Here is a 12,248-nt window from a genome sequence, read left to right on the forward strand (position 1 = left end):
ACCCCTTTCTGAAAGACTCTCCAATAGCGGGCAGTGTTAGTTCGCGGTGCTCGACTGGGCGGGACTGCGTGGCTTCTCCACCAATTAAAAGGCGTATTACTGGAGCTGTTCTAGTCCCGCCCTGTGTAGGTTCTCTCTTTCCGTTTCCTGCGGCTGTGCTCCTTCCTTTCTGTTGCTCCGTTTGCCTTAGTGGACACGCGGTCTCTTTCTCCGACAAGTGAGTGTCCGAAAACCCGACCCATACCTTCCGAACCTGGCCAGAACCGACCAGGACGGGGAGTTATAGCTCAGTCCTGCTCGATCCCGGTCCGGTTCATCTGCTGTGCGCCTATCTGAGAAATAAAGCTCGATCCACGCCACGCGTGTTTGGTGGCGATGGAGCCGTCCCAGCGCGGCGCTGTGGACTAGTGTACTGTAGACGCGAGACATCCAGATCGCACGCGGGCTGATGTTATAGCTTCACGTTGCGCCATAGAGTAACACATAAAATCGGTTTAGAGTATGTGTCAGCGGTGGCTCTGTGGCTCAGGATCTGCACCTGTGACTGGAAGGTTGCCGGTTCAAATTCCGCAGCCGGCAGAGGAATCCTACTCCGTTGGGCCCCTGAGCAAGGCCCTTAATCCCAACTGCTCCAGGGGCGCTGTACAATGGCTAACCCTGCGTTCTGACCCCCAGCTTCTCTCCCTGTCTTGTGTCTGTGTCTCATGGAGAGCAGGCTGTGGTGTGTGAAAAGACGAGTTCTTAATGCAAGAAATTGTATAGGGCTAATAAAGTGATGTTAAAAAATGTTATATAACGTTTTAATCGTAGTGTATTCATGCACCGTGCACTGTGAGACTGGGCAGTGTTTCAGGGAGAGACGGACAGTGACAGTCCTGTCACTGTGTACAGATCTGGGTCATGGTGCGGTCCAACTGTGTACAGATCAGGGTCATGGTGCGGTCCAGCTGTGTACAGATCAGGGTCATGGTGCGGTCCAGCTGTGTACAGATCTGGGTCACGGTGCAGTCCAGCTGTGTACAGATCAGGGTCATGGTGCGGTCCAGCTGTGTACAGATCAGGGTCACGGTGCGGTCCAGCTGTGTACAGATCTGGGTCACGGTGCGGTCCAGCTGTGTACAGATCAGGGTCATGGTGCGGTCCAGCTGTGTACAGATCAGGGTCATGGTGCAGTCCAGCTGTGTACAGATCTGGGTCACGGTGCAGTCCAGCTGTGCTCCATACGGATCTCTCTCAGATTGTGACTCTTTCTCTCTTCCTGCAGGATGCGTTACATTGCTGCTTACCTCCTGGCCGCCCTGGGTGGGACTGAGAATCCCAGCTCCAAGGAGCTGAAGAAGATCCTGGACAGTGTCGGTATTGAGGCTGATGACACACGCATGGACAAGGTGGGTCCTGTACTGCAGGGACACTTAGTCCTGTACTGTCAAGACATCACTTTATTAACCTTTGTTAATCTCTTCTCTCTCTTTCAGGTCATCAATGAGCTCAGTGGAAAAAATGTGCAGGATGTTATCGCCCAAGGTGAGCCCTGGTCTCTCTGTGCGTGTGCACTGATGGTGTAGCTGTCTGAGAGTGTGTGTCTACAGCACAGCAGGGCTGTAGGAGAGCAGGACTGACAGTGGAGCTGTGTGTCTACAGCACAGCAGGGCTGTAGGAGAGCAGGACTGACAGTGGAGCTGTGTGTCTACAGCACTGTGGGGCTGTAGGAGCAGGACTGGCAGTGGAGCTGTGTGTCTACAGCACAGCAGGGCTGTAGGAGAGCAGGACTGACAGTGGAGCTGTGTGTCTACAGCACAGCAGGGCTGTAGGAGAGCAGGACTGACAGTGGAGCTGTGTGTCTACAGCACAGCAGGGCTGTAGGAGCAGGACTGACAGTGGAGCTGTGTGTCTACAGCACTGTGGGGCTGTAGGAGAGCAGGACTGACAGTGGAGCTGTGTGTCTACAGCACTGTGGGGCTGTAGGAGAGCAGGACTGACAGTGGAGCTGTGTGTCTACAGCACAGCAGGGCTGTAGGAGAGCAGGACTGACAGTGGAGCTGTGTGTCTACAGCACTGCAGGGCTGTAGGAGAGCAGGACTGACAGTGGAGCTGTGTGTCTACAGCACTGTGGGGCTGTAGGAGAGCAGGACTGACAGTGGAGCTGTGTGTCTACAGCACTGCAGGGCTGTAGGAGAGCAGGACTGACAGTGGAGCTGTGTGTCTACAGCACTGCAGGGCTGTAGGAGAGCAGGACTGACAGTGGAGCTGTGTGTCTACAGCACTGCAGGGCTGTAGGAGAGCAGGACTGACAGTGGAGCTGTGTGTCTACAGCACTGTGGGGCTGTAGGAGAGCAGGACTGACAGTGGAGCTGTGTGTCTACAGCACTGCAGGGCTGTAGGAGAGCAGGACTGACAGTGGAGCTGTGTGTCTACAGCACTGCAGGGCTGTAGGAGAGCAGGACTGACAGTGGAGCTGTGTGTCTACAGCACTGCAGGGCTGTAGGAGAGCAGGACTGACAGTGGAGCTGTGTGTCTACAGCACTGTGGGGCTGTAGGAGCAGGACTGACAGTGGAGCTGTGTGTCTACAGCACAGCGGGGCTGTAGGAGAGCAGGACTGACAGTGGAGCTGTGTGTCTACAGCACTGCAGGGCTGTAGGAGAGCAGGACTGACAGTGGAGCTGTGTGTCTACAGCACTGTGGGGCTGTAGGAGAGCAGGACTGACAGTGGAGCTGTGTGTCTACAGCACTGTGGGGCTGTAGGAGAGCAGGACTGACAGTGGAGCTGTGTGTCTACAGCACAGCAGGGCTGTAGGAGAGCAGGACTGACAGTGGAGCTGTGTGTCTACAGCACTGCAGGGCTGTAGGAGCAGGACTGACAGTGGAGCTGTGTGTCTACAGCACAGCAGGGCTGTAGGAGAGCAGGACTGACAGTGGAGCTGTGTGTCTACAGCACTGTGGGGCTGTAGGAGAGCAGGACTGACAGTGGAGCTGTGTGTCTACAGCACAGCAGGGCTGTAGGAGAGCAGGACTGACAGTGGAGCTGTGTGTCTACAGCACTGCAGGGCTGTAGGAGAGCAGGACTGACAGTGGAGCTGTGTGTCTACAGCACTGCAGGGCTGTAGGAGAGCAGGACTGACAGTGGAGCTGTGTGTCTACAGCACTGTGGGGCTGTAGGAGCAGGACTGACAGTGGAGCTGTGTGTCTACAGCACAGCAGGGCTGTAGGAGAGCAGGACTGACAGTGGAGCTGTGTGTCTACAGCACTGCAGGGCTGTAGGAGAGCAGGACTGACAGTGGAGCTGTGTGTCTACAGCACTGTGGGGCTGTAGGAGAGCAGGACTGACAGTGGAGCTGTGTATCTACAGCACAGCAGGGCTGTAGGAGAGCAGGACTGACAGTGGAGCTGTGTGTCTACAGCACAGCAGGGCTGTAGGAGAGCAGGACTGACAGTGGAGCTGTGTGTCTACAGCACTGCAGGGCTGTAGGAGCAGGACTGACAGTGGAGCTGTGTGTCTACAGCACAGCAGGGCTGTAGGAGAGCAGGACTGACAGTGGAGCTGTGTGTCTACAGCACTGTGGGGCTGTAGGAGAGCAGGACTGACAGTGGAGCTGTGTGTCTACAGCACAGCAGGGCTGTAGGAGAGCAGGACTGACAGTGGAGCTGTGTGTCTACAGCACTGTGGGGCTGTAGGAGCAGGACTGACAGTGGAGCTGTGTGTCTACAGCACAGCAGGGCTGTAGGAGAGCAGGACTGACAGTGGAGCTGTGTGTCTACAGCACTGCAGGACTGACAGTGGAGCTGTGTGTCTACAGCACAGCAAGGCTGTAGGAGAGCAGGACTGACAGTGGAGCTGTGTGTCTACAGCACAGCAGGGCTGTAGGAGAGCAGGACTGACAGTGGAGCTGTGTGTCTACAGCACTGTGGGGCTGTAGGAGCAGGACTGGCAGTGGAGCTGTGTGTCTACAGCACAGCAGGGCTGTAGGAGAGCAGGACTGACAGTGGAGCTGTGTGTCTACAGCACTGTGGGGCTGTAGGAGCAGGACTGGCAGTGGAGCTGTGTGTCTACAGCACAGCAGGGCTGTAGGAGAGCAGGACTGACAGTGGAGCTGTGTGTCTACAGCACAGCAGGGCTGTAGGAGAGCAGGACTGACAGTGGAGCTGTGTGTCTACAGCACTGCAGGGCTGTAGGAGAGCAGGACTGACAGTGGAGCTGTGTGTCTACAGCACTGTGGGGCTGTAGGAGAGCAGGACTGACAGTGGAGCTGTGTGTCTACAGCACTGCAGGGCTGTAGGAGAGCAGGACTGACAGTGGAGCTGTGTGTCTACAGCACTGCAGGGCTGTAGGAGAGCAGGACTGACAGTGGAGCTGTGTGTCTACAGCACTGCAGGGCTGTAGGAGAGCAGGACTGACAGTGGAGCTGTGTGTCTACAGCACTGTGGGGCTGTAGGAGCAGGACTGACAGTGGAGCTGTGTGTCTACAGCACAGCGGGGCTGTAGGAGAGCAGGACTGACAGTGGAGCTGTGTGTCTACAGCACTGCAGGGCTGTAGGAGAGCAGGACTGACAGTGGAGCTGTGTGTCTACAGCACTGTGGGGCTGTAGGAGAGCAGGACTGACAGTGGAGCTGTGTGTCTACAGCACTGTGGGGCTGTAGGAGAGCAGGACTGACAGTGGAGCTGTGTGTCTACAGCACAGCAGGGCTGTAGGAGAGCAGGACTGACAGTGGAGCTGTGTGTCTACAGCACTGCAGGGCTGTAGGAGCAGGACTGACAGTGGAGCTGTGTGTCTACAGCACAGCAGGGCTGTAGGAGAGCAGGACTGACAGTGGAGCTGTGTGTCTACAGCACTGTGGGGCTGTAGGAGAGCAGGACTGACAGTGGAGCTGTGTGTCTACAGCACAGCAGGGCTGTAGGAGAGCAGGACTGACAGTGGAGCTGTGTGTCTACAGCACTGCAGGGCTGTAGGAGAGCAGGACTGACAGTGGAGCTGTGTGTCTACAGCACTGCAGGGCTGTAGGAGAGCAGGACTGACAGTGGAGCTGTGTGTCTACAGCACTGTGGGGCTGTAGGAGCAGGACTGACAGTGGAGCTGTGTGTCTACAGCACAGCAGGGCTGTAGGAGAGCAGGACTGACAGTGGAGCTGTGTGTCTACAGCACTGCAGGGCTGTAGGAGAGCAGGACTGACAGTGGAGCTGTGTGTCTACAGCACTGTGGGGCTGTAGGAGAGCAGGACTGACAGTGGAGCTGTGTATCTACAGCACAGCAGGGCTGTAGGAGAGCAGGACTGACAGTGGAGCTGTGTGTCTACAGCACAGCAGGGCTGTAGGAGAGCAGGACTGACAGTGGAGCTGTGTGTCTACAGCACTGCAGGGCTGTAGGAGCAGGACTGACAGTGGAGCTGTGTGTCTACAGCACAGCAGGGCTGTAGGAGAGCAGGACTGACAGTGGAGCTGTGTGTCTACAGCACTGTGGGGCTGTAGGAGAGCAGGACTGACAGTGGAGCTGTGTGTCTACAGCACAGCAGGGCTGTAGGAGAGCAGGACTGACAGTGGAGCTGTGTGTCTACAGCACTGTGGGGCTGTAGGAGCAGGACTGACAGTGGAGCTGTGTGTCTACAGCACAGCAGGGCTGTAGGAGAGCAGGACTGACAGTGGAGCTGTGTGTCTACAGCACTGCAGGACTGACAGTGGAGCTGTGTGTCTACAGCACAGCAAGGCTGTAGGAGAGCAGGACTGACAGTGGAGCTGTGTGTCTACAGCACAGCAGGGCTGTAGGAGAGCAGGACTGACAGTGGAGCTGTGTGTCTACAGCACTGTGGGGCTGTAGGAGCAGGACTGGCAGTGGAGCTGTGTGTCTACAGCACAGCAGGGCTGTAGGAGAGCAGGACTGACAGTGGAGCTGTGTGTCTACAGCACAGCAGGGCTGTAGGAGAGCAGGACTGACAGTGGAGCTGTGTGTCTACAGCACAGCAGGGCTGTAGGAGCAGGACTGACAGTGGAGCTGTGTGTCTACAGCACTGTGGGGCTGTAGGAGAGCAGGACTGACAGTGGAGCTGTGTGTCTACAGCACAGCAGGGCTGTAGGAGAGCAGGACTGACAGTGGAGCTGTGTGTCTACAGCACTGCAGGACTGACAGTGGAGCTGTGTGTCTACAGCACAGCAGGGCTGTAGGAGAGCAGGACTGACAGTGGAGCTGTGTGTCTACAGCACAGCAGGGCTGTAGGAGCAAGACTGACAGTGGAGCTGTGTGTCTACAGCACTGTGGGGCTGTAGGAGAGCAGGACTGACAGTGGAGCTGTGTGTCTACAGCACTGTGGGGCTGTAGGAGAGCAGCAGCACTGTCAGTGTAGCTGTCAGCATGTTAAACTTCTCTTTTTCTCTTTCTCAGGTTATGGGAAGTTGGCCAGCGTGCCTGCAGGTGGCTCTGTGGCAGTTTCTAGCTCTGCAGCCTCTGGAGGACCAGCTGCTGCTGCACCCGCTGCTGGTGAGGTTATAGTGCAGCACTGTACAGCACCGGGCACAACGCTCACACCCTCCGCACTACAGGCAGTCCTGGTGCACAGTCAACATTCGCACCCTCTGCACTACCGGCAGTCCTGGTGCACAGTCAACACTCGCACCCTCTGCACTACAGGCAGTCCTGGTGCACAGTCAACACTCGCACCCTCTGCACTACAGGCAGTCCTGGTGGACAGTCAACACTCGCACCCTCTGCACTACAGGCAGTCCTGGTGCACAGTCAACACTCGCACCCTCTGCACTACAGGCAGTCCTGGTGCACAGTCAACGCTCGCACCCTCTGCACTACAGGCAGTCCTGGTGCACAGTCATATATAGTGCCTGAACCTACAGTACAGTCTGTTGCTCAGCGCCCCAGTGTACAGCTGGGGTGTCCAGCCCAGTGCAGTTAGCTGTCTTAGGTCACCGTGAATCGTGTCCTTATTTAAGGACCAGGAACAGTTGGGAGTTACTGGTCAGTTGTTCAGGAACTTGAACTGTGGTCGTTCTTCAGGCTGTGGCTCCAGACCTGTTGAAAGAGGGAACTGTGACTCCTGTTACAGGCCGTTACACTGGAATATAGAGAGATTCCTCTCAGTGTGTCAACCCCTCTGTGCGTGGCTCGGTGTCAGTGTGTCAACCCCTCTGTGCGTGGCTCGGTGTCAGTGTGTCAACCCCTCTGTGCGTGGCTCGGTGTCAGTGTGTCAACCCCTCTGTGCGTGGCTCGGTGTCAGTGTGTCAACCCCTCTGTGCGTGGCTCGGTGTCAGTGTGTCAACCCCTCTGTGCGTGGCTCGGTGTCAGTGTGTCAACCCCTCTGTGCGTGGCTCGGTGTCAGTGTGTTAACCCCTCTGTGCGTGGCTCAGTGTCAGTGTGTCAACCCCTCTGTGCGTGGCTCGGTGTCAGTGTGTTAACCCCTCTGTGCGTGGCTCGGTGTCAGTGTGTTAACCCCTCTCTTTCTCTCTGCAGCAGAAGAGAAGAAGGAGGAGAAGAAGGAGGAGTCAGAAGAGTCTGATGACGATATGGGATTCGGCCTGTTTGATTGATCCAAAAGAATAAAACCTTTTTCACAGAAATCCTCCTCCGTGTGTGTTCACTGGGTTAGTTGTGTGTGATTATGGCTGTGGGGGGTGGTTGTGTCTATGTGACCGGCTGTATGGAGTAAGTTGTGTGTGTGTGTTGCCGGCTGTGTGGGGTAGCTGTGTGTGTTACCGGCTGTGTGGGGTAGCTGTGTGGGGTAGCTGTGTGTGTGTTGCCGGCTGTGTGGGGTAGCTGTGTGTGTGTTGCCGGCTGTGTGGGGTAGCTTTGTGTGTTGCCAGCTGTGTGGGGTAGCTTTGTGTGTTAGTGGCTGTGTGGGGTAGTTGTGTGTGTGTGTTACCGGCTGTGTGGGGTAGCTGTGTGTGTGTTAGTGGCTGTGTGGGGTAGTTGTGTGTGTGTGTGTGTTACCGGCAGTGGGGGTAGCTGTGTGTGTGTTACCGGCAGTGGGGGTAGCTGTGTGTGTGTTACCGGCAGTGGGGGTAGCTGTGTGTGTGATTATGGCTGTGTGGGGTATCTGTGTGTGTGTTAATGGCTGTGTGGGGTATCTGTGTGTGTGTTAATGGCTGTGTGGGGTAGCTGTGTGTGTTACCGGCTGTGTGGGGTAGCTGTGTGTGTGTTACCGGCTGTGTGGGGTAGCTGTATGTGTTACTGGCAGTGGGGCTAGCTGTGTGTGTGTATTACCGGCTGTGTGGGGTAGCTGTGTGCGTTAGTGGCTGTGTGTGTGTTACTGGCAGTGGGGGTAGCTGTGTGTGTGTATTACTGGCTGTGTGGGGTAGCTGTGTGTGTTACTGGCAGTGGGGCTAGCTGTGTGTGTGTATTACCGGCTGTGTGGGGTAGCTGTGTGTGTGTTACCGGCTGTGTGGGGTAGCTGTGTGTGTGTTACCGGCTGTGTGGGGTAGCTGTGTGTGTTACCGGCTGTGTGGGGTAGCTGTGTGTGTTACTGGCAGTGGGGCTAGCTGTGTGTGTGTTACCGGCTGTGTGGGGTAGCTGTGTGTGTTACTGGCAGTGGGGGTAGCTGTGTGTGTTACCGGCTGTGTGGTGTAGCTGTGTGTGTGTTACCGGCTGTGTGGGGTAGCTGTGTGCGTTAGTGGCTGTGTGTGTTACTGGCAGTGGGGCTAGCTGTGTGTGTGTATTACCGGCTGTGTGGGGTAGCTGTGTGCGTTAGTGGCTGTGTGTGTGTTACCGGCTGTGTGGGGTAGCTGTGTGTGTTACCGGCTGTGTGGGGTAGCTGTGTGTGTGTTACCGGCTGTGTGGGGTAGCTGTGTGCGTTAGTGGCTGTGTGTGTATTACTGGCAGTGGGGGTAGCTGTGTGTGTTACCGGCTGTGTGGCGTAGCTGTGTGTGTGTTACCGGCTGTGTGGGGTAGCTGTGTGCGTTAGTGGCTGTGTGTGTATTACTGGCAGTGGGGGTAGCTGTGTGTGTGTTACCGGCTGTGTGGGGTAGCTGTGTGCGTTAGTGGCTGTGTGTGTGTTACTGGCAGTGGGGGTAGCTGTGTGTGTGTTACCGGCTGTGTGGGGTAGTTGTGTGTGCATTAATGTGGGGTGTGATCCATGGTTGGGTGTCACCAGTGTGTGGTGCAGGTGTCTGTACTCACTGAGGGGCAGAGGTAGGATCCCGGTGGTGGATCAGACCCAGGTGTCTGGACGGATCAGACGGCGGTGTGACGCAGGTCGGTCCTCTGGGTCGGGGCGGGTCGGACGGCGGTGTGACGCGATGGGTCGGTCCTCTGGGTCGGGGCGGGTCGGACGGCGGTGTGACGCGATGGGTCGGTCCTCTGGGGCGGGTCGGACGGCGGTGTGACGCTCTGGGACGGGGCGGGTCAGATGGGGGTTAAAGGTCGAGCAGTTCACATGTGTGAAAGTAAAATGTAAACAAGTAAGCATACTTGAGAGAAATCTGAGGAAAGCTGTTTCTGAGTATCCTTCTGTATGGAAATACTGTCACAGGAAGAGGAAGGGGAAAGACAGGCAGGACACCCAGCGCTCCAGGGGTTCAGGTTGTTTGTGGCCAGGAAGGTTCCAGGTTCGTGTCCTCTTACTGACTCCTGACTCTTCATGTGTCCCCTGAGTGAGTCACTGGGCTTCTTTGTGCTCTGTTCCTGAGAGGGGACACCAGAATGAGGGGTCACCTTCAGAACAGAGAGGGAGAGGGGTCCCCCTGTCAGAGCAAAGAGAGTGAGGGGTCCCCCTATTCAGAGCAGAGAGAGTGAGGGGTCCCCCAGTCAGAGCAGAGAGAGTCAGGGGTCCCCTGTCAGAGCAGAGAGAGTGAGGGGTCTCCCTGTTAGAGTAGAGAGAGTGAGGGGTCCCCCTGTCAGAGCAGAGAGGGTGAGGGGTCCCTCTCTACAACAAAGCTGCTGCTGATGACCCAGTTCATGTCCTCTGTGTCTATAGTCCTGTTTGGAAAAAGCTGCTCCAGTTAATGATTATTTCTGTGGAATGTCAGAATACAGAACTCACTTTCCTGCAGGATTGCTGTTTCTGTGTCTGTGTCTTCCTGATTAAAACAAACCAGAGGATTAAACGTTCTGTCTGTCAGTCAGAGTGCTAGTGGAGGAGAGGCAGGGCAGCTTCACAAAGCAGGTTTAACTAATTCCAGCTTTTCTCAAGTTACAGTACCCAGATATAACTTACCCCATAACTGAGTTCAGGGTAACTCTGGCTTCAGCCAAACTGGTTTTAGTTATCTGACTAAAGCAGGTCTGAGAGGGTCAAGCCTGAAACCCTTCCCCCACATAATAATAATAATAATAATTGCTTACACTTATATAGCGCTTTTCTGGACACTCCACTCAAAGCGCTTTACAGGTAATGGGGACTCCCCTCCACCACCACCAATGCGCAGCCCCAGCTGTATGATGCGACAGCAGCCATAGTGCGCCAGAACGCTCACCACACATCAGCTATCAGTGGGGATGAGAGCAGAGTAATGTAGCCAATTCATAGAGGGGGATTATTAGGAGGCCATGATGGGGTAAAGGCCAGGGGGGAAATTTGGCCAGGACACCGGGGTTACACCCCTACTCTTTTCGAGAAGCGCCCTGGGATTTTTAATGACCACAGAGAGTCAGGACGTCTCATCCGAAACACCAGTGTGGTGTTTCAGGTGTCACAGGCTACAGGTCTGCTTGGAGCACTGTTCCGAAGAAAGACCTGTTCTCATGGTACGGAGCAGGACAGCAGCCCCGCAAAACCCAGAGGAGACACATGGCAAAGAATCACAGATACACTGAAAGCCTACCGTAATATTATAATGCCATTAAATATCTCCTGAAACTACCAAACCCACTAAAATGGTGAGAGCTTATGTGAGTGGTTATCTCTGAACTGGCTTCATCACTCTGCTCTCCTCCCCACTGAGAGCTGGTGTGTGTGAGGGGATTGGAGCATCATCCAGGGGGGGCTGCACACTGGTGGGGGTGGAGGGGATCCCCATTACCTGTAAAGAGCTAAGTCCTATGTAAGTCTAAGGAATTTATTATTATAATTATTTAATAATAATTGTCATTCCCTAAATTAGATTAATGTGACCATTGAGGTGGAACTTCTTGTTAAACTTTGATGCAGTTGTACAAGATTGTTTTTGATTGTATTTACAGTAGATGGGGCCAGCAGCCATGTCACCCTGCAGCTCCCAGCTGGCAGCCCATGGCAGGTCAGCAGTGTGTCTGGCCAGTACCTGGATGGGAGACTCCTGGGAAAGCTGAGGCTGCTGCTAGAAGAGGTGTTAGTGGGGCCAGCAGGGGGCGCTCACCCTGCAGTCTGTATGGGTCCTGATGCCCCAGTATGGTGTGATGGGACACTACACTGTTGCAATGCTCTGTGGAAAGTGAAGGGCACAGAAAAGTGTCATGGCCATCCACTGGAAGTCCACTGGAACCAAGGAAGTCTCCAGTCGTGACAACTATTTGTACCGCTGGACCCAGGCTTCTGAGGTCGAGAGAGTGGGTGTAAGGATACACTAATGAGGAGATATGGATCCTGTGCAGCTGCAGGAGTAGCTGGTAGTCACGGCAACAAACAATCAGAATCGAGAGGCGAGATCGTGGGCAAAGGGAGTAAGGTGGGTTGAAATCCAGGACAGACACCGGAGGCAAACAAGCCGAATCGAGAGGCGAGGTACAAAGTCAAATGGCAAAAGGGGTAGTCCAAAATCCAGAGTGACACAAGGTTTAGGAATCACCAAGTAGAGCTCTCTGGGAGTAAACTCAATGCCGAGCAGCGGGAAGAGGGACAGGATGGTTTAAATGGTGCTGGTAGAGCGTATGCTGATGGATTAACACGTGCGGCAGCGCTCGTTATTATTAACCCGCTGCTGGTACTGGTGAGTTCTTTTGTGAGATGATCTCCGCTGGCTGGTGGTCGTGACAGTGGGACTGTCCCAGTCAACAGATTTCCCACTTCAAAAAGCTGTTCCGCACAGGTTTCTTCATGCAGCTCATCCTCCAGACGAGCTGCACAGAGTACAACCGTCATCGTCGGACACAATGGACAACCATCACGCTAGCTGGAGCACAATGGAAGGACCTGCCGCAGGTCAGGACACAACACAGTATGTTGCTATAGTTATTTAATAATAATAATAATTGCTTACACTTATATAGCGCTTTTCTGGACACACCACTCAAAGCGCTTTACAGGTAATGGGGACTCCCCTCCACCACCACCAATGTGCAGCCCCACCTGGATGATGCGACAGCAGCCATAGTGCGCCAGAACGCTCCCCACACATCAGAT

At 55.1% G+C, this 12,248-nt stretch overlaps 1 protein-coding gene across 3 annotated transcripts; it reads left to right on the forward strand.

Moving 5' to 3' along the window:
* The first annotated feature begins 107 nt into the window (after positions 1–107).
* Positions 108–7,554, forward strand: LOC138224408 (large ribosomal subunit protein P2-like). Of its 3 annotated transcripts, none has more exons than XM_069181516.1 (5): positions 108–217; positions 1,265–1,388; positions 1,476–1,524; positions 6,371–6,466; positions 7,448–7,554. In XM_069181516.1, the coding sequence occupies exons 2-5, from the start codon at positions 1,266–1,268 to the stop codon at positions 7,522–7,524; spliced, it is 345 nt and encodes a 114-aa protein (XP_069037617.1). In that variant the 5' UTR covers positions 108–217; position 1,265; the 3' UTR covers positions 7,525–7,554. The 3 variants fall into 3 exon arrangements, with proteins under 3 accessions (XP_069037617.1, XP_069037618.1, XP_069037616.1); XM_069181517.1 differs by having other exon boundaries at positions 7,451–7,554; XM_069181515.1 differs by having other exon boundaries at positions 1,265–1,524.
* The last annotated feature ends 4,694 nt before the right edge of the window (positions 7,555–12,248 follow it).

Source organism: Lepisosteus oculatus, chromosome 21, assembly GCF_040954835.1.
Source record: "Lepisosteus oculatus isolate fLepOcu1 chromosome 21, fLepOcu1.hap2, whole genome shotgun sequence".
Classification (NCBI taxonomy): Eukaryota; Metazoa; Chordata; class Actinopteri; order Semionotiformes; family Lepisosteidae; genus Lepisosteus; species Lepisosteus oculatus.